The sequence below is a fragment of the Megascapheus bottae genome, chromosome 15, assembly GCF_031878675.1.
Source record: "Megascapheus bottae isolate mThoBot1 chromosome 15, mThoBot2.hap1, whole genome shotgun sequence".
NCBI classification, from domain to species: domain Eukaryota; kingdom Metazoa; phylum Chordata; class Mammalia; order Rodentia; family Geomyidae; genus Megascapheus; species Megascapheus bottae.
The window spans coordinates 50,235,861-50,259,049 of record NC_143523.1 but is presented as its reverse complement, the minus strand read 5'-3'; the positions used below and the strand labels follow the sequence as shown (position 1 = coordinate 50,259,049).

General features: G+C 47.8%; 1 protein-coding gene across 1 annotated transcript in view; it reads left to right on the top strand.

The window, feature by feature from the left end:
- The first annotated feature begins 19,814 nt into the window (after window positions 1-19,814).
- Zcchc24 (zinc finger CCHC-type containing 24) overlaps window positions 19,815-23,189 on the top strand; it is a 49,106-nt gene continuing 45,731 nt past the window's right edge. The window contains exon 1 of the mRNA XM_090346982.1: window positions 19,815-20,249. Coding sequence (XP_090203108.1) covers window positions 20,004-20,249 — 246 coding nt within the window. The 5' untranslated portion in view covers window positions 19,815-20,003. The remainder of the gene's footprint in view (window positions 20,250-23,189) is intronic.

Sequence of the window (23,189 nt, the reverse complement as noted above, 5' to 3'; positions counted from 1 at the left end):
TGTGTGTGTGTGTGTGTGTGTGTGTGTGTGTGTGTGTGTGCGCGTCTGCATTTGTGCTAGTCCTGGGGCTTGAACTTGGGACTTGGCACTGTTCCTGAGCTTATGTGCTCTAGGTTAGTGCTCTTCCTCTTTGAGCCACAACTCCATTTCTGGCTTTTTTAGTCATGAATTGGAGAAAGAGTCTCACAGGCTTTTCTACTCTGGCTAGCTTTAAACCATGATCCTTAGATCTCAGCCTCCTGAGTAGTTAGGATTATAGGTAGGAGCCACCAACACCCAGCTTATTTTTATATTTTGAAACAACTTGAATTGATACTTTTTGAAATTTGCATTTTTAAGCTTTTCTTCTTTCTCCTTTGGTTGTGCCAGGATTTGACCTCAGGGCCTTGTGTTTGTTAGTTAGAAGTTCGATCACTTAAGCCACTCTACCAGCCCCATTTTAAGCCTTACAATTGACTTCTAGGGGAATGAGAGGCTGATTTTGCTTATACATCTATAGTCATCCCCATCTCTGTCTCTGTCTGTCTGTCTGTCTGTCTGTCTGTCTCTCTCTCTCTCTCTCTCTCTCTCTCTTACACACACACACACACACACACACACACACACACACACACACATTTCCTGTGAGGTTCCCCCACCATTTTGGTTAGGGACATTTTCCAGATTCCCATCTCTTACCCTTTGCATAGTCATGACTCTGTAGGACTTCGACTACAGTCTCTTTCTCCTCTGAATGGAATTTTTCCCTTCTGGAATTAATAATTATCATTTTATCCAATTGGTGTGTTTTTAAAGGCTTTGGTTTTTTTTTTTGTTAATCTCCTAAAGTACTTGGTCCATTGTGTAAGCTCTGTCCACAGGCTCAGCCCCATCCTGGAATCCCCCTCCCTCCAAGAGCTCTGGGCTCCCTGCACTGTTAGCCAAGAGGACTTTCTTCAGTTTTTATCCTTCATCCCCTTTCCTACTGGTTGCTCTCCCTCCTCTCTTTTTCAGTGGGCATGTTCTCTGGTGGCATGCTGGCAAAAGGAGTGTATGGGGTCAGCACCAGAAAGTGTTTAGTCTACACTGGAGGGATCATTTGGTCAAACATAAAATAGAAGTCAGCATTGGGGTCAGGAGTGTAGCCTAGTGGTAGCATGCTCGACTAGTATGCATGAAGCGCTGGCTTCAATACCTTGGTATCATGTACACAGAAAGAGCTGGAAGTGGTACTGTGGCTCAAGTGGCAGAGTGCTAGCCTTGAGCAAAAAGTGCTCAAGGACAGTGCCCAGACTTTGAGTTCAAGCCCCAGGGCTGGCGACAAAAAGTCAACAGCATTAAAATTTCTACAAGAGGCTGAGATTTGAGGATCAAGGTTCAAAGCCAGCCCAGGCAGGAAAGTCTGTGAGATTCTTATTTCCAATTAAATATCAAAAAGCCAAAAGTAGAGCCATAGCTCAAGTGGTAGAACCCAAGCCTTGAGCGAAAAAGCTCAGGAACAAAGAGCCTAGGCTCTAAGTTCAAGCCCTAGGATGGATGGGCACACACACACACACACACACACACACACACACACACACACACACGTACGCACGCATGCACACATTTTGCATACATTTAAGTTTGTTCTTTTTACTGTAAAATTCTGTGGTTTTGGCAAGTGCATCAAAGCAATAGTATGCAAAATAGCTTCACAGCTCTTTAAAAAAAATCCTTCTCTATGCTTCCCTTCCAACTTCCTGGAAGGGAAGACCAGCCCCTGGTCTTCCTACTTTCTCCGCCTTTTTCCAGAAGGTGACACACTTGCAATGATAAAGTGCGTAATCCTGCCAACTGGCCCTTTGATTCAGCAATACACATTGAAGATCTACCCGTCTTCGCAAGCTTGCTAGCTCCTTTCCTCTTGCCCCTGAGTCATTGTGGGTTTATGTGGATGTTGGGGTTGTGTTGATCTCTTTCACTTATGGTGATGGGGGTGGGGTGAGGTTGTCTTTAGTCTTGCAGACTGATGAACAAAGCTAAAAACATTGTGGGAAGGTTTGGGGGAGGCTACAAGCGTTCAGGTTTCGTTGGGAAACAAAATGTATCACTGGTCAATCATCTCTCTGCCTCCACCTTCAGATTCTCTTCCAGAATAAAGGTCTGAGCACTTGGTATGAGCATGGGGAGCCAGAGGGGCTCTGCTGTCTGACTTTCTCCTTACCTGCTTATGATGCCACTGCCCTGCTCTAAAACCAAAACACTGTACTCTTCCAGCAGCATTCCAGTCTGAAATATTAGGCTTCATAACACGATCTCCTCCTTTCATTGTGTGAGGTTTGTATATTGTCTTGTGTGTGTGTGTGTGTGTGTGTGTGTGTGTGTGTGTGTGTGATGAATGGAAGCTAATGTCAGCATACTAACAAGCCCACTTAGAATCAACTCTTTCCATTCTCAGAGGCTCAGATTTGAATTCCTTGGAGATGGGGAAGTGCTTTAGTCTGTTTTATGCAGCTATAACAAAATGCCTAAGGATGGGTTCTTTAAAGGACAAAAAGGCTTGTTTCATCCATAGTTTGGGAGGCTGGTAACTCAAGATAGGGGTCATTCCATCTGGTTGGCCTCTCGTGGAGAGGATCTAGGTTGTATAATGACAGGGGAAAAACATTCGAAGGGGACTGACCACATGCAGATTAAGCCAAGTGTGTATGTCAGTAGGTGGTGGAGGGGTTACTTTATAACCAGCTGCTCCTGAGAGGCCAGCATTGATCCTGAGCCAGGACAGCGGCTTCAAGGCCCCATTACCTCCTGCTAGGCCTCGCTTTGTAAAGATTCTACCACTCTGGGCACCAGGCTTCCAGCAGATAAGTTCTAGGGGGCCAAACTATACCCAAAAGGTAGTTGGCAGGTAGGACCAGCATTAGCAAAGGTGTGGCTGTCATGACTCTAGACATACCAGAAGACCTTGTAGTTGCTGGCTCACACCTGTAATCTGAGATACTCTAGAGGCTGAGATCGGAGGATCTGGATTTAAAGCCAGACGGGACAGAGAAGTGGGTGAAATGCTTATTGTCCATTAACACCAAAAATAGGGAAGTAGAGCTGTGGCTCAGGTGGTACAGTGTCATTCTTGAGCCAAAAAGCCAAGTAAGAGTGAGGCTGCCAGCGCTAGCAAAGAGAAAGAAAGCAAGAAGGAGGAAGAAAGGGAGGGAGGGAGGGAGAGAGAAAGGAAGGAAGGAAGGAAGGAAGGAAGGAAGGAAGGAAGGAAGGAAGGAAGGAAGGACCTAAAGTCTGTAAGTCCCTGTCCTCTCCAGGGCTTAGACCTAATCCTCTGCCTTGGGGCTTTGGTGGTCCCAATATACACAAGGAGTTGGCTCAACTTTGTGAGCCACAGGCCTCGGAGCAAGACCTGTCTAGATGTGGCTCAGCCTAGAACATAAACAAATCAAGTGGCTGAGAGAGGACAGATGAAATAAAAGTCCTGAGAATTTTTCTAAGCTGTTTACATATCCATCCTCATTTTCCTAGCAGTATCATGCCACAAATCTTCTGGGACAAGTTACAGAGATGATGAAGTCTGGATTTGTAATCAAGTCATCAGTGATGGCTCATGGCATAACACCACCTTCCCTCCACCAGCCTCAGCCATCCTTTCCTTTCCTTTCTTTTCCTTTCCTCTCCTCTCTTCTCCTCTCCTTTCCTTTCCCTCCCCCCCCCTCTTTATGTGTTAGTACTAGGGCTTGAACTAATGGCCTAAGCACTGTCCCTTAGCTATTTTGCTCAAGGCTAGTGCTCTACCACTTGAGCCATAGCTCTACTTCCAACTTTTTGTTGATTTGTGGGAAATAAGAGTCTCAGGAACTTTCCTGCCCAGGCTGGCTTCACACCTTGATCCTCAGATTTCAGTTCTCCTGAGTAGTTAGGATTTCAGGGGTGAGCCACTAGCACCCTGCATGTGGGGCTCATTCTAGAAGAGGCTCCTGGTCTTCCTCCAGCCTTAAACTCCTCTTCGGATGAGGCTGTCTTTCTCTTTCAGGAAAAGATTGCTTCTGATCCCCTCATCAGCACAGCATAGGGTCTTTCAACCCCTTGGTGGTTTTTGCTCAGGTGTATCTTAGCCTCCCTTCTTCCTACATCATCAGCCCGTCTCTTTGGGGTCAAGAATCTCCCAGCCCTCCCACTTCCTCTAGGGAAAACTCACTGGAAGTTTTGTTCCCATGGGAAGGACAGCCTGAAAAAACTGCTTCCTAGTGATTTTTCTAATTACCAGGGTTTATATAATGTCCCCACTGTCTCAGGGCCGGTGCCAGTAAACTTTGCCTACTTACCAGAGGATAGAGCCCAAATGTCTCATCCTGTAGTCAAAACGGTACATCTGCTACATTGCATTATCTCAGGATGCAAAGAGCCAGTAAAAGCAGAGAGGTTGGGCCAGGAGTTTGGCCTAGTGGTAGACTGCTTGCCTAGCATGCACGAAGACCCGGGTTCGATTCCTTGGTACCCCACATACATAACAAAAAGCCGGAAGTGGTGCTGAGGCTCAAGTGGTAGAGCTCTAGCCTTGAGAAAGTCCAAGGACAGTGCTCAAACCCTGAGCCCAAGCCCAGGACTGGCAAAAAAAAAAAAAAAAAAAAAAGCAGAGAGGTTGTCCAACTCTTTGTCTCCGTGTTTTAGTTTCCTTCAGGCTAAAGTAGCCTGTATCTCACAGTTTTTTTTTTTTTTTTGGGAGGGGGACAAACAAATAAATGAACTAATTGATTCAAAGGGCTCAGAGCAGGACCTGTATTCTGCAGAGGTTAGCCCCATCTTTCTCTCTCTTTCCTGGGCCACACCCTGTTACTCTTAGTTCTAGAGCTGTTGTGTGCTAGTCTGCAATCCTCCTCCTCCTGCTCTTTCTCCTTTTTCTTCTACTTTTCTTCTTCACCTTCTCCAATTACCAGCCATAGCTACCAGTTTGAAAACACTGACTACATGCTAATTATTTTTCAAATATTATTTTCTTTTTTTCTAATTACTTTTCAACTATTATTTCAAATATTTACTGAGGTTTTAGCCTAGTTCTCTATCACTATATATACATACATTCATATATATTATATATATGTTTTTGGTACTGGGGCTTGAACTCAGGGCTTCAAGTCTTGCTTAGCTTTCACGCAAGACTCACTCTCTACCACTTTAGCTACACCTCTCGTTCTGGATATGTTGCTGATTAATGGGCTATAAGAGTCTCACAGACTTTTCTGCCCACTCTGGCTTCGATCCTTGGTCCTCAGATCTCAGCCTCCTGAATAGCTAGGATTCCTGATGTGAGCCACCAGCACCTGGAACTTGAGAAGGCCTTTGGTACTATTGAGAAAGAACACCACAGGCTGTGTTGGATATGAACAGGAGGAGTTTACCTGGCATTTGGTTTGGGAAGCTAGATAGCCAAGATTGAGAGACTACATCTGCTAGGACCTTCTTGCTACTTTGCCATAGTGACACCATTCCGAGAGAGAGAGAGAGAGAGAGAGAGAGAGAGAGAGAGAGAGAGAGAGAGAGAGAGAGAGAGAGAGAGAGAGGACAAGAGCAGGCCCCACTCATGTTTATAACCATCTATTCCCAAGACCCTGTTTGTGAGAACAGAGCCCTCACACCCTGACCTGCTTCCTTTAGGCCTCATCTCCTAACATCTGAACTTGAAACATTCAGCTGTACCATAGAAGTCTCGCTTGGGGCTCCCTGGGTCATAAATGGTCTCCTTTGCAATGCTTCCTATTACTTGAGTTGTAACTAGTAAAAGACCAAATGCAATGGCCCAGGCACGGGTGGCTCCAGCCTATAATCCTAGACACTCAGAGGCTGAGGCCGTGGTCTAAATCTAGCCAGGGCAGGAAAGTTTGCGAGACTCTTATTGCCAGTGAACCACCAGAAAACAGGAAATAGAGCTGGCTCAAAGTAATAGAGTACTAGCCTTGAGCAAAAAAGCTCAGGGACAGCTCCCAGGCCTGAGGTCAAGCTCCATGACTGACAAAGAAAAGAAAAGAAAAATAAATAGATAAAACCAACACAGGGTGGGTCAGTAAGGAACTGGCTTTGTTGCTCCTAAACATGAAATGTTTCTTTGAGGTAAAGTAGACTTGGGGGACGGCTTACCAGTGTCCACTTGTCATCCACTTGTCCCCTCTGTCCCTCCCTTCTGGTTGGACTGCTCTTGTCTAGTGGTGGTCCCCAGGTAGTCTCAGAGCACCGTCCATAGTAACGCCTCCAAATCAACTCACCCCCCTCCAGATGACTAAACAAGGACTCGAGGACCATTAGGCGATCTAACCTGCAAAGGGAAAAATGGGCAACAGATAAGGAAAGAAATCGTTCCCGGAAAATTCTCTCTAAAAACCAGAGTGTAGTTTTACTGAGGAACTTTGGAGAATAACCAAGAAGGTCCAATGGCTCTGGCCTTTTCCTGGCCTGCTCAGGATCCACCAGAGAGCCATAGACCAGGAAGGAACAAGCATAGTAACAAATTGAAATGGGTCAGGGGAATGTGGGTGATGGGGCCAGGGCCGTCACACTGCCTGCCACGTGTGGCTTCTCCAATCAGCGCACTTGAGATGAACCTCACACGAACATCTCAGCCACAGCTCGGCCTGGCTCTGCCCTGATGCAGGTTTTCACCTTCACCTGAATCAAATCCCAGTGTTTACCGTCACTGGGCCCAACTGCTCTAATCGACCCACCATTGCAGCAAGAAATGGGGCTACCCAGGGCCTCCCCAGTGATGACCCTCATCACCCCAGCTGTTCTGGACTACCAGGAAAGTGGAAGGAATGCTAGGAAGCAAGAGGCTATGCCCATCACAGGCGCACTTCCCCCAAACAAGAGGTCATCAAAGAATAAAGCTTGGAAGAAGTATGGACAGCCAGGGAATTGGGGCTGAGAGAGGATAGTGAGTGACAGCCTCCTCCCTGAGCCCGCTGACAATCCTTGCTTCTCTGTCCGCCATGGGGGCATTCGATCACAGCCTAAATGCCACCAGCAGAGGGGGTTCACAAGCCCTCAGGGTGTCCTGAATTTGTTCTAGGAACAGCTGGGACATCTGGACATCTCCCTTCACCTTGTGTTGGAACATTCTGCCCTGTGCTTCTCCCAACCTGTCCTCTGGGGTGTCCGGGACACATCTGCTTCATCTGCCTTAAATGGGAGGCCCACAGGGATGTATAAACAGTGACTCCATTCCCCAAGACTTCTCCGACTCAAGCTGAGCACGCCCAGGCCAGTGGCCTCAGAGGCCATGGTCACAGGAGGGTCTCTACATCTGGCATGGGATGGGGGTGGGAGACAGCCATGCTGAGAGCTGTAGGACAACAGATGCGTTTCTTCTTTGGGAGGCTTGGCCAGGCTCCAAGTCAACCACAGTTTTCTGCTCAGAAACGAATGGCCTCTACTGCAGGGAGGAGCCCCAGTGTCTCATGGCTGTGCTTATTTTGGAGGACGTGATTCCGCCCCCCGACCCATGTCCACACATGGAATATCCTCCTGCCTCATGGGGATAAGCAGCTTTGACTTCCAGCTTCTCCTCTCTCTGCAAAACAAGGGAGGGTGTTCATCTGCTGAGACTTGCCAGGGTCATGTGAAGGCCTGAGTTTGTGGAAGGTTCTGAGCAGGTGTGCACATTGAGGTTCTTTGTTGGCAAAGGTTACTGGTGTTTCCTCATGATCCGTGGAGACAGTCACTGTGGCCAAATCCTAGCAATCCTGACACTCCGAGGTAACTCTCCTCCCATCCTACTTATTCCCCAATCTTTTTTTCCTCCTTTTTTGTTCCAGTACTTGAGTTTGAACTCAGTGCCTGGCACACTTGTTGAGCTTTCTTGCTGTCTCTATCAATGAGTTACAGCTCTGATTCCAAGTATTTTATGGTTAATTGGAGATAAAAGTCTCACAGGATTTTCTTCCCAAGCTGGCTTTGAACCTTGATCCTTAGATCTCAGTCTCTTGAATAGGCAGGATTATAAGTGTTAGACGTCAACACCTAGTTTTTCCAGGCTTTATAGATGACTGGTTGTCTTTCCTTTATTCTGCTGAGGAACTGTCCCCATCCTTTGGCTGGGAGGCCTAACTCAGGCGGTAGAGCATCAGCCTAAGAGTGAAAGTACCAGGGCCTGACTTAATCTACAGAAAGGGTTCCCTCTCTGTATTGGCTCCCCATCCCCTGGGTCTTATTGAGCTCATTACAAGCTGTGTTAGATGGAATTCTTCTCCCCAATTCTTCGCTTAGCAGCAGTGGAAAAGCTGGCACACACTGAGAGAAGAAGATGAGAGATGAGCATGACTGAGTTCTGGCACATGTGTTCTGGAGTTCAAGGTCCCGTCTATCTGTCACAATTCAGCCCATCCTGACAAGCAAGAGCCCATTCCCCAGCCTACACTGAGGCAGGATGGGGTTGAGGGGAGACATGGGACCAGAAAGAAACAACCCAGAGGGATACAGCATGGTCTAGTAGCTCCTGGAATTGGAAGAGAGATGTTTGATGTTTTGTTTGCTTGGCTTTGATTGCTCTGATGTTGTTAAGGTTTATCTGTGTTGTGCTCTGTATCAACTTTGACTTATATTTATACTTTGTCCATAAAATGTGTGAACATTTAACTCTTTCTACGTCTTGTCTACTGCAAATAGTGCTACCATGTGCGCTGGTACACAGTGTTTGAGTACTTGTTTTCAGTTCTTTTGGATCTAACTTAGAATGGAATTGCCAGGCCATAGGGCAACCCTACATTTAAGTCTTCAGAGAACCACAGCTGTATCTACCTGACCATCCATACTCATTGTCGCAGTACTCACAACACCCAAGATATGGAAACAGCCTAGATGCCTCACAATAGACGAGTGGATCAAAAAAAAAAGCGTGGTAGCTCTACGTCATAGATTTTTATACAGCCATCAAACAGAATGAAATAATGTGATTTGCAGAGAAATGGAAGGAACTAGAACAAACTAAGCTCAGAGAGACAAATAGGTCATGCTCTAATATGTGGAAATTAAATCTAAAAGACACTGGGCTATGATAAAGTATATGGGATTCTAGATATTCACACACAGTGAGACTAAAAGAGGACCCTCCTAGGAGAGGCAGCTCCTAGGAGCTTCATATTTATATAAAATTATAGATGTATACATATATATGAACTTCAAGATATGGAAAAGGAAGATTTTTTTAATGTTTTGATGATTTGGTCTTCTTTATGTATGAGGTATTCAAGTGTATATATTCAGGAGAAGTGGGAAGGTACAGAACTCTGGGAAAAAAGGGTGAAAATGTGCAGCAATGGAGCTCATTGGACATGGAAAAAGGTAGACTATGCAACTCACGGGTGGAGATAGGGAAAGGACTAGCGAGAATGAGGAACAGAAGACACTGTGCTGAGACAGAAGACACTGTACATGTAGTTGTAATCCCTCTATATGTCACCTTTCTAATATCAATAAAGCAAATTAATTAAAAAAATAAAAAATGCTGGGCTGGGAATGAGGTAGACTGCTTGCCTAGCATGCATGAAGCCCTAGGTTTGATCCCTCCATCACATAAACAGAAAAAGCCAGAAATGGCACTGTAGTTCAAGAGAAAGAATGCTAGCCTTGAGCAAAAAGAAGCTTGCGGACACTGCCCAGGCTCTGAGTTCAAGCCACAGGACTGGAAAAAATAAACAAATAAATGAATAGATAAATAAATAAATAAAACTGTTGTCTTGATGGCTCACATCTGTAATCCTAGCTACTCAGGATGCTGAGATCTGAGAATCAAACATGGTCCAAAGCCAGCCAAGGCAGAAAAGTCCTTCAGGCTCCTATGTCTATAATCACCAGAAAAACCAAAGTGGAGCTGTGGCTCAAACTGGTAGAGTGCTAGCCTTGAGCAAAAGAGCTTCGGGACAGCACCCAGACTCTGAATTCAAGCCCACTATCAACAACAATAACAACAAACTTATTGTCTAGCTAAGCACTAGTGGCACTAGCTACTCAGGAAGCTGAGATCTGACAGTTATAATTCGGTGTCAACTCAGGTAGAAAGGCCAACAAGAAGCTGGAAGTAGAGCTGTGGCTCAATGGTAGAGTGCCTGCCTTGAGCAAAAAGCCAAGCAAAGAAGATGAGTGAAGATGAATATGGTGGAAATAGCTTCTTTACAAGAATGGAAGCAAAACAATCTGTTGGCATTGCTTTAGGAAGGGGTTATGAAATGACGGCGTGACGGGGAGCAGGTTTGATAGGGACATACTGTACATAAAGGGAAGTGTTAAGATAAAACTTCTTGAACAGGCAATGTATGCTAATACCTAGTATATTGTATATACATTTATTTGTTTATTTGAAATAGGGAAGGGAAGGGGAAAAACAAGATAACTGGGAGAGGGTGGAGGGAGAAAAACATGGGAAGGGGTATCAATGTTCAAGAAGTAACGTACCCATTACCTGATGAGTGGAACTGTAACCCTTCTGTATGTTACCCTGACAATAAAATACAATTTTAAAAAAGCCAAGTGAGAGCACAAGGCCCAGAATTCAGCAAACACACACACACACACACACACACACACACACACACACACACACACATTGTTGCATATAATGATTGCATTATTTTCGGTTTCCAACAACAAGGTTTGAGGCTTCCAATTTCTCCACATCCTCCTCCATAACCCTAGTGAGTATGAAGCAATCTCTCTCTGTGGTTTTGACTTGCATTTCCCTAGTGACTAATGATCTGTGAATCTTCTCATGGGCTCTCTGGCTGTGTGTACGTTCTGTGGTAAAATGCCTACTCAGATCCTTACAGCCATGTTTTTTAGATGTCCATGCCAGTACTTGGGCTTGAATCCAGGGCCTCTTCTCATTCTTGATTAGCTGTTTTACTCAAGGGTGATATTCTGCCACTTAAGTCATACTTCCACTTTTCAGTTTTTGCTGGTTAGTTGGAGATAAGAGTCTCAAGCCTTTCCTGGCTTTGAGCAACAATCCTTAGATCTCAGCCTCCTGAGTAGCTGAGATTACAGGTGTGAACCACTGGTACCCGATTCTTGGCCATTTAAAAACAAGTATCTTTTTGCTTGATTAAAATAATTAATGAAATTAATGAGTTTATAGTTGGTTTTTTTTTTTTTTTGCCAGTCCTGGGCTTGAGCTCAGGGCCTGAGCACTGTCCTTGGACTTTCTCAAGGCTAGAGCTCTACCACTTGAGCCTCAGCACCACTTCCGGCTTTTTTCTATGTATGTAGTACCGAGGAATCGAACCCGGGTCTTCATGCATGCTAGGCAAGCACTTTAACCACTAGGCCAAACTCCCGGCCGAGTTTATAGTTTTTTATGCATCATAGATACAAGTCTCTCCTCAGATGTGTGCTTTGCCTCCTCTGTTGTGAGTTACCATTCTGTTTCCTTGATAGTGTTCATTAGAACACAAAAGATTTTCTTTTTTATGGAGTCTCATTGGTTTGCTGTGTTGTGGTTGCTTGAGCCTCTAGTCTCATGTCCAAGGCATGGTGTGTGTGTGTGTGTGTGTGTGTGTGTGTGTGTCTTTCCCTCAGTTCTGATTTATTCCATCTCTCCAGTTCCAGATCCTGCCTGACATGTCCACATTTCCTTTACTAGCATCTTGAACAAGTTTATCCTGTCTCAGATAACAAATTCCCCCAGGACCAGGACATTGATCTCTGAGAAAACATATTTGCGCTGTGCAATGAAAGCTTTTAATGATAATTGTGATGATGACCCAGACCTCAGTTAAGTTCTCCCTTGGGTCCCACCATACACCACAGAACAAATCTGTTTCCTTTGCATGGGTTCTAAAGGGGACTTTCCTAAGAAGAAAAGGCACACCTTGGAGCATCCTGGAGGACAGACATCTAGAGCAGTTGCCATAATTGGAATGTGACCACAAGTAGCAAGAATTTATACTCGGTCTGGTTTTCCACCAAGTCCAAGGCATTGCTGGGACAATGGTGAGAGTGCAAGCTAGCACAGCCTCTTTCTTTCCAAAATAGAAAAACAACAGGGCCTAAGTAGGAACAGGGCCCCAGCACTATCAGCTCAGGCTTATGGTGGGAGTTCAGAAAGGACAGGTGACAGCAGGGTACTGTCTGGCTCCTTGTCTCATGTCTTGAGCTGCAGCTTGCTTTGGTCAGCAGACTTGGAGCTGACCCCTGTGGGAAGCTTATCTTTTGAGGATCTTCTCTGGCTGAACCCCAGACATATCTTCTGCTGGGAGACAAGAGCCAAAGTGGACCAAACTTAGATTCCAGATTTCCCAGCTCTGTACTTTGGGAGAACTTATCAGCATCTACAGTTATGGGAAAGGCTATTTCCTCAGGCTGTCATCCATGGCACCCTCTGCCCAGACCAGCACACACTGGGGTTTGAAAGGCTACTGTTTCTGCCTGTGTCCCTGCTCAGCTTTGAGGTTATGGGAAGAATCCAGGGCCTGGCATGGCCATTCACCAAGGTGATCCTGGGCATTATTTAATGCCTGAGAAAGGACATGGCCAGTGTCCCAGGGGGATGGCATGAGCACCTGAGCTGGGGAGGTGTGGCCACCAAGGCTTTCTAGAGAAACAGAACCAGTTGGGGAGATACTGATGCAGACACAGAACAGGGGGGTTAATGAAGGGAATTGGCTCACATGATTACAGAGCCAGAGAAGTCTTAAGACAATGCCACACACCAGTGGGAGAACCAGGCAAGCTGATGGTATCAGTTTGAGAACCTGGAGTTTTGCTGTCCAAGTGGAGAGTGGGATGGATGGTGCAGCTCCAGAGGAGAGAGAGAATGCTTCCTTCCTCTACTCTTTTGTTCTACCAGGCCCCCTAAGGCAGGAGCTCATTCATCTGTGTGAGACTGGATCTTTGCTGAGTCCACTAATTCAAAGGCCCATCTCTTCCAGGAATACTCTTGCAGCCATACTCAGAAAAAAAAATTGCTTTCCCAGCTATCTGGGCACCCCTTAACCCAGTCAAGTGGACACTTAAAATTAAGCAGCCTAGTAGGCAAGTATCTTGTACAATGCACATGGGCTCCATTAATGAACAATACTGTTATTACTAACTACACAGCCAGCTTCCCAGCTTGGCCCTACTTTTTATCTCTTATCTCTTAATTCTGCACCTGAGCCTAGATCTCTCCCCTGAAGACTCAAATAGCCAGGCAACCCAATACCCATTCACCAGGAATTTCCAAACACCCCCAACTTGGCAAACCCCTACTGCTGAACCCAGGAAAACTTATTTCTCTTCCCAGGATTGCACGGGCAGAAAGGATTTACCATCCAGCCAGTGGACCAACGCAGGAAGCTAGTGTCGTTCTTATCCTTGGCTGCCAAATTTCCCAGTCCACTAGGCCTTCTGTCACATCTCCAGGCTCCCTCTTCCCTCTGCCCATACCCCACATACAACAAAGTCCCCAGGACTCCCAGGCCTGTGACATCACACAGACCCTCATCCATGTTTCCCTGCAGTCTCTCTTAGATCTACTCTGTAAAGTTTCTGACCCTGTCATTTTTCCTCAAATTGCTCTCTCCTAAAGCTCCAGTGAGTGACCGCCATAACACTAGAGCCAACAGTCAATTCCTCGTACTCATCTTACTTGACCCACTAGTAGACTTGATAGCTCCAAAAACACTCTACTTACTTTACTTACTCTGGGATACTTCCTATGTTTGATTTTAAAGCAAGCTGGACAGACATAGGAGAGAAAGAAGTGAACTCCAGGTTCGAGAATGGTATAGACCCCTACAGTGTTAGAGGAGGAAGTGGCCAGGGGACAGGCTAGGGGAGAATGCCTCACTAGCCACCGGACAGATGGGGGGTATTTATTTGTCCCAAATTTTACCAAGCACCTACTTTATGTATGCACTGGTTCAAGGCCTAGACAGAAAACACTCAACACCATAGGCAAAATTCCTTTCCTTCAGTAAGCTTACATCTTACTGGACGGCTTTAGATATTAAACAAAGAAGGAAGATGAAAAAAGATGCATTCCTGAATGGAGGGTTGGAGGATAGCCAGGAAACTTTCCAGGAATAGTAATCAAGAAGGTAAAGGCTTCGAGGTGAACTAGACACGTTCAAGTGACACAGAGTAATCCGAGGTGACTCATGGAGAGGAGAAAGCAGTACGTCAGGAAGGAAATGCGAGCACAGATGCAGCTTTGTAGCTTATGACAAAGACTGTGACTTTCCTAGGGAGTGAAGAGAGAGACTGAGGATTCTTGAGGGAAGTGACAAGAGCCCATTGAGATCACAAGCAGGAGGGGTGGACACTGGTTCAATGTCACAAAGGAGTCCCGGCAAGAAACGCTGTAAGCCGCAAAGTTAGTAGCCACTGAGGAATAAATAATTGGAGTCTGGATATATTCTGGATGGATTTTCTGGCAGATGCCTTGTGGTGCATCAGAGATCACACCATGGGTTTTTGATTCTTGCTTTGCTGTCTTTTATTTCTTTTTAAGCAACTGAAAGAATACTCTCTGAGATGAAGATGGGAGAAGACTGAAAAGACCCCAGAAGATAAGGAAACAAAGGACCTCTTCTTCAATTCTCTTATCATTTTTAGGTGCCTGTATGCTTTACCTCACATGTGGCATATACACATTCACAGGTGAGGAAAGGTAGAAGGACAAAGGAACAGTGGAATGTAGGCGAAAGCACAGCAGTGGCACTAGACATTGATAAAAGTGAACTAAGCAACTCTAGGGCAGTGATGGGAGGGAGGGGATGAGAGAGAAAGAGGGAGCAGCTATTACTAAGCAAAAGGAAAGAAATGCACACATCACCCAATCTGGAAGAAATAGTTTTATTGTTAATATTTGAAGAGTGAGACTTTTTTTTCCTTAAGTAAAACTTGAGGTTTTTGTATTTTCATTATTCATAAGCTTTGTAAATTAGAATGATGATACCTATCATTGTGAATGTCAAAATGTGTTTGTGACTTTGGCTAAGTCTAACTATGCCACAGTACTGTGAAATATATGTAGTAGTCACTTAATCTCAGTAAAGAACTCTTTGTGGGCTGGAAGTTTGGCCTAATGGTAGAGTGCTTGCCTAGCGTGCACAAAGACCTGGGTTTAATTCCTTGGTACCATACATGTAAGGAAGGAAGGAAGGAAGGAAGGAAGGAAGGAAGGAAGGAAAGAAAGAAGGAAAAAAGAGAGAGAAAGTAAAGGAAGGGAGGGAGGGAGGGAAGGAAGAAAGGAAGGAAAAAAGGAAATGGAGTACTTCAGAACATAATTGTCACTAGCTTGAGCTCAGCTCGTGACTTCATGTAGGTTCAAGTTGCAGGACATGTCTGTGCTTTCCATCTGAGGGCTGAACTCTAGCTTCTTGTCAATGGGGACAAGGAGGACTTCCCTGAAGAGGAGGCTAAAGTTGCTTAGGTTCTGTGCTGGGTGATGGCTGTCTGTCCCCATGTGGGAGAAGGGTGGCAGGGAGAGTATTTGACATTTTGCCCTCTAGTCTATAAACCTTACAGGCATCCAGTGCTTGGCCCCAGCCAAGAGGAGAGATAATATCAGCCTTGCTCATGCTGTTTGGGTTGTTGTTGTTTTTTGTTTTTTTTTTTTTTTTTTTTTTATCTGATCCTAGGGTTTATGCTCTGGGCTTGAGCTCTGTTCCCTGAGCTTTTGTACTCAAGGTTAGTGTTCTACCACTTGAGCCACAGCTCCACTTCTGACTTTTTGGTGGTTAATTAGAGGTTTCACTATGAGATCCTGTCTTTGTCCCTGCTCATCTCTGCTGCCTCTCAAACCCACATTAAAGATTGTTTTTGTTTGTTCTTCTTGTTTTCTTTCCCTAAGACACCCTGCTTCTCCTCCTACTTCTCTTAGCTCAAAGCTCCTGGTTGGAAACTCAACCAACACTTGTCAATCAGGTCTGTTCCCTGAGATGATCTCACCAGATAAACCAAATTTACTATTATTGAAATGATGGATACTCTCCTGTGCTGCCACATGGCTGCATACAGCTAGCAAAGAACTATTCTAGTCACACTCTCATTTTACCCTTGACAGTCCTAGATCTGTGTGGGGAGGTTAGGGAGGCGGGGGAGCGAACATTTTCATTTGTTGACTGGGCAAATTACAGTTTACAGAGAGGGCAGAGATCTGCCCCAGGACACATGAACAATCATTTTTCTCTAAATCCTGACTTCACTCCATTGCCCAGTTCCCAGAGACCATGGAGTAGCTGGAGTCACCAGATAAGGAAAGGAACCAAGACTCAGCCTGATCTGAGAGTTCCTCTTCTCTTCAGCTCGAGACCCCCTCAGGAGGTCACAGTTGCTTCCCTGGGAGCACTGGGATCAGTGAAGCAGAGTTGGGGTGTGCTTAGGCTATGGGTGACTTAGCAAGTCTCTTTTTCCTGGGTTGCAGTGCCCTTCCTCATCAAAGCCAGGTTTTATTTGTTTTGTGCCCATCATGGGGCTTGAACTTGGGACCTGAACCACCATTCCTGAGCTTCTTTGGCTCAAGGCTCTATCACTTGAGCTCCAGCTCCACTTGTGTTTTATTTATTTATTGGTGGTTAACTGGACATAAGAGTTTCATGGACTTTCCTGCTCTGGCTGGCTCCAAAAGGCGATCCTCAGATCTCAGCCTCCTGTGCCCAGCAAAAAGTCAAGGTTCTTTTTTTTTTTTCTTTTTTTTTTATCGTTATTATAAAAGTGATATACAGAGGGCTTACAGTTATGTAAGTCAAGTAATGAGTATATTTCTTTTTTTGGACAATGTCACCCCATTCCTTTCTCTGGCTCCCGTTTTTCCTTCCCAACCCCACCCACAAGACTGGTAAAAGCTAGGGTTTTAGTGAGAACTTCTGATGCGATACAAGGTTTTTAAGGGTGGGTGTGGCCAGCGTAGAAGGAACAGAATTGGGATCTGGCTCAGTCTTTTGGTCTGGTACTAGACCACAGACACAACTCTTGTCTCACAGCATATGTCCCCAGCAGCCAATGAAGCAGCTAATCGTAAGTCAGCAAGGTGAATTCAGTCAAACTTCCTGGAAGTTGCTCACATTTATCGATCACCTACTGGGTACAAAGCTCATATGTTGAGTAAGTGTGCAGTAGAGAGGGAAAAGGAGAAGAATCTGCTTCATCTAATTTGTTTAACTTGGTGTCATGCAAATCACTTCTGTTTCTTATAATCATTTCTATTTCTATTAAGTCACTAACTAGGTGTCAGATCCTTAGTCTTCTGTATGTGTGTGTGTGCACATGCATGTAAGCATGTGCTGGTATTGAGGCTTGCGTGTCTTGGACTTAGGGTCTGGGCACTGTCAATTAGTTTTTGTGCTTGCTCAAGGCCTACTTGAGCCACAACTCTACTTTTAGTTCTTTTGTTTTGGTTTTTTTTTTTTCTGTGATTACTTGGCGATGAGGTCACATGAATTTTCCCACTGAGGCTGGTTTTGAATATCAATCCTCAGATCTCAGCCTCCTGAGCTGATCTATTTACAAGTGCAAGCTTAGATTCAAAAATCTTTTTTTGGCTAGCGCTTCAGTTTCCCACAGGCCTCATTACCACCTATTTCCTATCTCATACTGATGATTACCTGCCTAACCCTTAGTAGAAGTTGAATTTGCAGCCTTTACTTGGGAAAAATATCAGTCCTTCAACCTGATGGGACCGATTTTATTCAGAAATGAATGGAGAGAAAAACAGAGAGCTCCAGGGTGGGGCTGATGCATCAGACTCTCCTCTAAACTCCCCACCTGCTCTACCTGTTTGTATAATCAAAGATATCAGCTCTCAGATCTGTAGTTTTCTTTATAAAGACTAGGAAAGGTCTCCATCAGTAATTCCAAATTCTACTCCTTACCTTTGAGAACTCAAAGAGAGTTGTAGCATTTTAGAAATTCCGGAGAATAAAATATGTCTCACATCAGCCATCCATGGCTCACACATGAAATCCTAGCTACTCAAGAGGCTGAAATCTGAGGATGATGATTCAAAAGTCAGCCAGGGCTGAATAGTCTGAGACTCTTTTCACCAACAGACCAGTAAAAAAAGCTCAGTGTAGAGCTGTGGCTTAAGTGGTACAGTGCCAGCCTTGAGTGAATAAGCTGAGACAGTGCTCAGACTCTGTGTTCAACTCCAAGTCTAACACACACACACAAATGGATCTCATATTTGTTATTCCCAAACTGTCATGAATCTCTGTAAACAGGCCTCACACTATTTAATATATTTAAATATGTGAAGGGAATTGTACAGGTGGGTTTTTTTTGATGAATGGGAATATTGAGATGTGATTCGTATGCATGTCATCATTTATATTAACACTGCACATTGCTTGGTAAACAACCCCTTTGGAAACATGGAGATCTGAGGCAAAAAGAGTTCTTGGTGGGTGGATCAGACATCAATGGCCACCGTTAAAAGCAATTCTAGTTGAAGCATCCACAGGTCTTGCTTAGAACAGGTAAAGTCCCTGAGGAGAGGGTGGTGGCAGAGGACTGAACATTATGTAGTATCTTCTGTTCTCTAAACCCAAACTTTACAATCATCTGAGTTAGAATTCTGGTCATTCCCATCTTACAGGGAGAACGTGCTCACTCCTAAAGATTAGTCAGGCGACATTCAGAAGTAACTTAGATGACATTTTAAGGCATGGAAGGATACCCCTGGAGCCCAATTGGAGGTGGGAGAGGTGGCTTGAGCGGCTTCAAGGCCACCAGTCCCCCCCCCCCACACACACGGAAGACTTCCTGGTCAGTGGGTAAATCCTGGAAGCTGGCTCAGTGTAGACTGTCCAGGGACTGAGGGGGTGAAGGCCTCAGGGCTTCTCGGCGAGGCGGGGGAGCCAGGCAAGGTTTCCCCCACTCCACCCTGGGCAGATCTTGGTTCCTGAGATCCCCAGGCCCAGGCTGGGGTCCTGGCACCCCTCCAAGGGACCAGGGCGGGCTGAGGATGGAGCAAAGAAGGAGGAGAGGGGCGAGAAGCAAGGCGGGACCCAGAACAGAAACAGGAGAAGGAGAGGGAGGAGGAAAGGGGGTGGGGAGTCCTTCCTGGGGCAGGAACCCGGGCCCCCCTCGGTGCAGCCGGCTAGCAAAGCGATTCTGCAGATGGAAGGAATTAAGTGGGAGGGGGAGGGTCCTGTGGTGATAGCGAAGTGAGGGGGGGGAAAGTGTGTGTGTGTGTGTGTGTGTGTGTGTGTGTGTGTGTGTGTGTGCAGAAAGAGAGAAGGGAACATCAAAAGAGACAGAAATAGAGGAGGAGATAGGAGAGGAGGCCGAGAGACAGAATCACAGAAAAGCAACCATGCCCAGAAGAGAAGAGGGACGGGAGCGCCAGGAACAGGAGGAGAAGGGGAGTAAAAACAAAATAACGCAAGTTTGGGAAGAGAAGGAGACCAGACAGAGCAGAGATCAGAGTTTCAAGACATCGATCGATCACTGCTGGACAACCCCGGTCTCCAGCAAGCCGGGGAGCCGAGTCTGCAGGGCTGCGGGGGGCGGGAGGGCTCCGGGATGGGCCGCCCCTCTCCCCCGCCCATCACCCCCCCCCCCGGCCCCCCGGCGGGCCTACACTGTCCGGGAGGAATAGAGATCTCATTTCCCTAGCCTCTGCCCTCATTTCCATATTTAATGAAGCAGCCAATGGGAGGAGAGGACGAGGCCAGGCGGGGCGGGGCGTGGGCGGGGCTCGGCCGACCCCACCCTGGGAGCTGCCCCCGGCCCGGGGTGGGGGGGTGGGGTCAGCCCTGTGGCAGATAGCGGATCGTGGGGCGGGGCGGGGCCGGCGGCCGGAGGGGCGTGGCCAAAAGTTTCCTGCCCAACTTTCGCTGCCGCCTTTCCTCCGCCCGCGCGCGCCCGGGCCGCAGTCAGGGGGGGGAGGCGGCGGTGGCAGCGGCTGCGGGCAGCGCGCGCAGGGCGCGGGGCGCGGGGCACGGGGCGCGAAGGCGATCGCCACCCGGGCTTGGGCAGCTGGCAGTGGGCAATCCAGGCTCCCCGGTGCCCGCCCCTCCGCCGGGAGGGGGCCGCGAGCGGGCGGCCGGGGAGGGGCCGGCACCGCCGCGGCAAAAATGAGCCTGCTGTCGGCCATCGACACGAGCGCCGCCTCGGTGTACCAGCCGGCCCAGCTGCTCAACTGGGTCTACCTGTCGCTGCAGGACACGCACCAGGCTAGTGCCTTCGATGCCTTCCGTCCCGAGCCTCCCGCTGGCGCCGCGCCCCCGGAGCTGGCCTTCGGCAAGGGCCGCCCGGAGCAGCTGGGCTCCCCCCTGCACTCCAGCTATCTCAACAGCTTCTTCCAGCTGCAGCGCGGAGAGGTGGGTGCCCCCGCGCGCTCCGGCCCCGCGCCCCTCTGCTGTGCCGGGGCCCTTTCCTAACTGTCCTTGCTCTTCGCCTTGCCCCGGGCGGCCTGGCTTGGCTTGGCTTCCATCAACGCTGCCAAACTTGTCGCCCCGAGTCTCTGGGGGACGTCGAGGAGAGCGTCACCTCCCGGGTAGATTTGGGGCCCTGGGGCAGGGCCCGATCTCCCCCCCCCCTCCGTTCTCCCAGCTGAGAGCCCTGTTTGAAGTACACTGGGAAAGACGGAGTGTCTCCGGATTTTTTCCAGTCAGCTGGGGTGCGGCCAGGGCGGGGAGCCCCTTCCAAGTGTCTTTTTCCTTGTCCAGTCCTGTCTCCCTTCTGGCCACCGCTGCTAGCTGCGACCCAGAGCGCAGAGGCTGCCCTGTCTGAACTCTGGAAGGGCCTACAATCTTTTCTCTCCAGACTTTCATGGTTCCTCATGCGACAGCGCCCTGGAGGGGCGGTAACTTGGCTCTGTGGTCTTTTCTTGTGGCTCGCATTTGGGGACACCTCCCCCTGCCCCTAAGATCCATCTTCCAGCTGCTTGCCCTCCCCCAAGCCACATAGGAAGTGGTTTTTGAGGGCTTGACCCCCGCAGACTGCTGCTGTCCCCTGGCTCTCCCAGCCTGGAAGGAAATGAAAGGGAAATCCTTAGAGCTCTCTGGGGGATAAGGGGGGACTAGATAGAAGGGAGAATTCCAGCCACCCCGCGGCTTCTCCAGAAATCTGGGCCTCTTGTGTGCCACAAAACCTCCTGGTTGGTGGATTCAGTTACAAAGTCTACTGGGCAGCTCTTCTTCCCAGCTAGATAAACACACAGATTGCCATGACCTCCAGCCCGATTCGAGGGGTCTTCTGCAGGCCTGAGCTGGTTCCTCTCTCCCTTTGGATTCCTCCTTCCCCTGCACCCCCCACTTCGGCTTCACTTGGAATTGAAGACACCCCCTCTGGCTTTCACCAGCTTCCTTTGTTGTGGGTCTCTGCCAAGGTGCAACCGGTTTGGGAGCAGGGGGTGGGGGTCACTTTCAGTTTTCTTTGGAGCCTCAAATAGGGTGGGAGGTAGGCTTGTGTATGATTGGGGGTGAACGCCAAGAAGGCCGCAGAGGAGAAGGTCACCCTTTCCAATTTCATATATATGTTCAACTCTGCCTTTATTTATGGGGAGAGGAGGAACGGGTAGACACACAAAACTGCCCTGTTGAGCAGTGGGGTAGAATTGGGATAGGGAGGCCAGATGGTGGAGGAAGATGAGGTAGAGAAGATACCCCATAGTGCCAGCTGGAAACTTTTGTATGCCAAAGCTCTTGTAAACTGTAGAGTTCCCCTCTCCGAAGATGAGAGTAGTTTTTGGCTAGGGAGTTTTCCTTCTTATAAGAGATTTGGGGACCTATTTGGGTGACCAGTGACTCTGGAGGACCGCTTGGGAGTGTTTCTTTAGTGCCTTGGTCTTTCCTTGTTGTTTATTCTCTCACCAGACATTTGTTAAGCTGGAGTGGGGGAGGTGTGGCTGGGCCTTCAAAGCCACAGGCTAGAGGAAGCCACAGATAAGTAGGCAGACAATCTGTGGGAATGGTGGCTGATTGGATGGGGGTGCTGTACCAGTGAGTGATTGATTGGATGGTGGATAATTGCAGGAGAGTGTGCCCTCACGGGAGAACCTCTCAGGGAGGAGGTGACATGGATCAAGTGAGGTCCCTACTCCCCTCCCTCTGCTCCCACCCTAGGATTACCTTGTCCCTCTCGCATGGGTCTCTGCTTCTGGAAGTTTGGGGCCATCCAGAGTCTCCTATGGGATGGGATGCCCTGCCTAGTTTTGATCCCAGCTGTGGCTCAGTGAGGTCTGTTCCTTTTTACTTCAGTACTGCGTACCTCAGTTTCTCCATGAAAGGGTGCATCGTGGAATGAGCATGGAATGGGCAAGTAATGGCTATTGAGAGCATTGTTGGAGAAATGCCTGTCATCTTTTTTTCTTTTACTGATGCTAGTTCTGAGGCTTGAACTCAGGGCCTGGGTACTCTCTCTTAGCTTTTCCGTTCAAGGCTTGTGCTCTCCCACTTGAGCATGACACTACTTCCAGTTTTGTTTCGTTTTCTGGCTGATTGGAGGTAAGCATCTCATGGACTTGTCTTGCCTAGGATGGCTTTAAATCATGATCCTCAGATCTCTGCCTCCTGAGTCCCTAGGATTACAAGCATGAGCCACTGGTACCCAGCTGTCTCATGATTGTGGCCCCAAGGAATCTCTTGTCTCTCTCAGGGCTTGGCTTGCTCATCGGCTAGATCTCATCTTTGCTTGTCTCCAGGGCAGTATGTCTCACACTGAAGACTTGTACCACTCAGAGAACACGGGCCTGGGGAGAGCCTGTGCCCAGGGAGACTAGAGGATGTCTCACCGACCCAAGCCAGTGGCTCCCTTGGAGGGGTAGGGGCTCTGCCTGCTGACTTCTTGGCTTCAGACTTCCCTGTCAACATCCCCACCCCCTTGGCCTCTTAAACCCTCTCAGAGCCCAGCTGTGCTCTTAGGGACAGGCCTTTCCTGCACCCAGGCTTAGCTGGTGACCTAATATGGTTCCATGGTAGCAACTGGCTGGGAAGATGAGAAGAAATGCCCCCCACTTCTCTGCCACCAGAGGGCTAAATGTGGGGGCAGCTCATTTTGTGTGGCTAGAGGGGACTCTTCAAAGGGACCCACAGCCCAGGAGCGTTGCCATTCTGTGTGAGGCCTGGCAGGCCCAGTGGCAGTGCCTGTGGATGTGACTTGCATGCTGACCACTGACCACAGCCCGTCTGTGCCAGACCCTGTGCCAAGAGCCCACCCCCTCCCGCACCACCCCCAGGCTGCTCCCTCCACAATAGAAAAACACCATGAATGCAGCTGGCACTGGGGGAGGTGAGGACATTGGGGGCACAGAAGCCCAT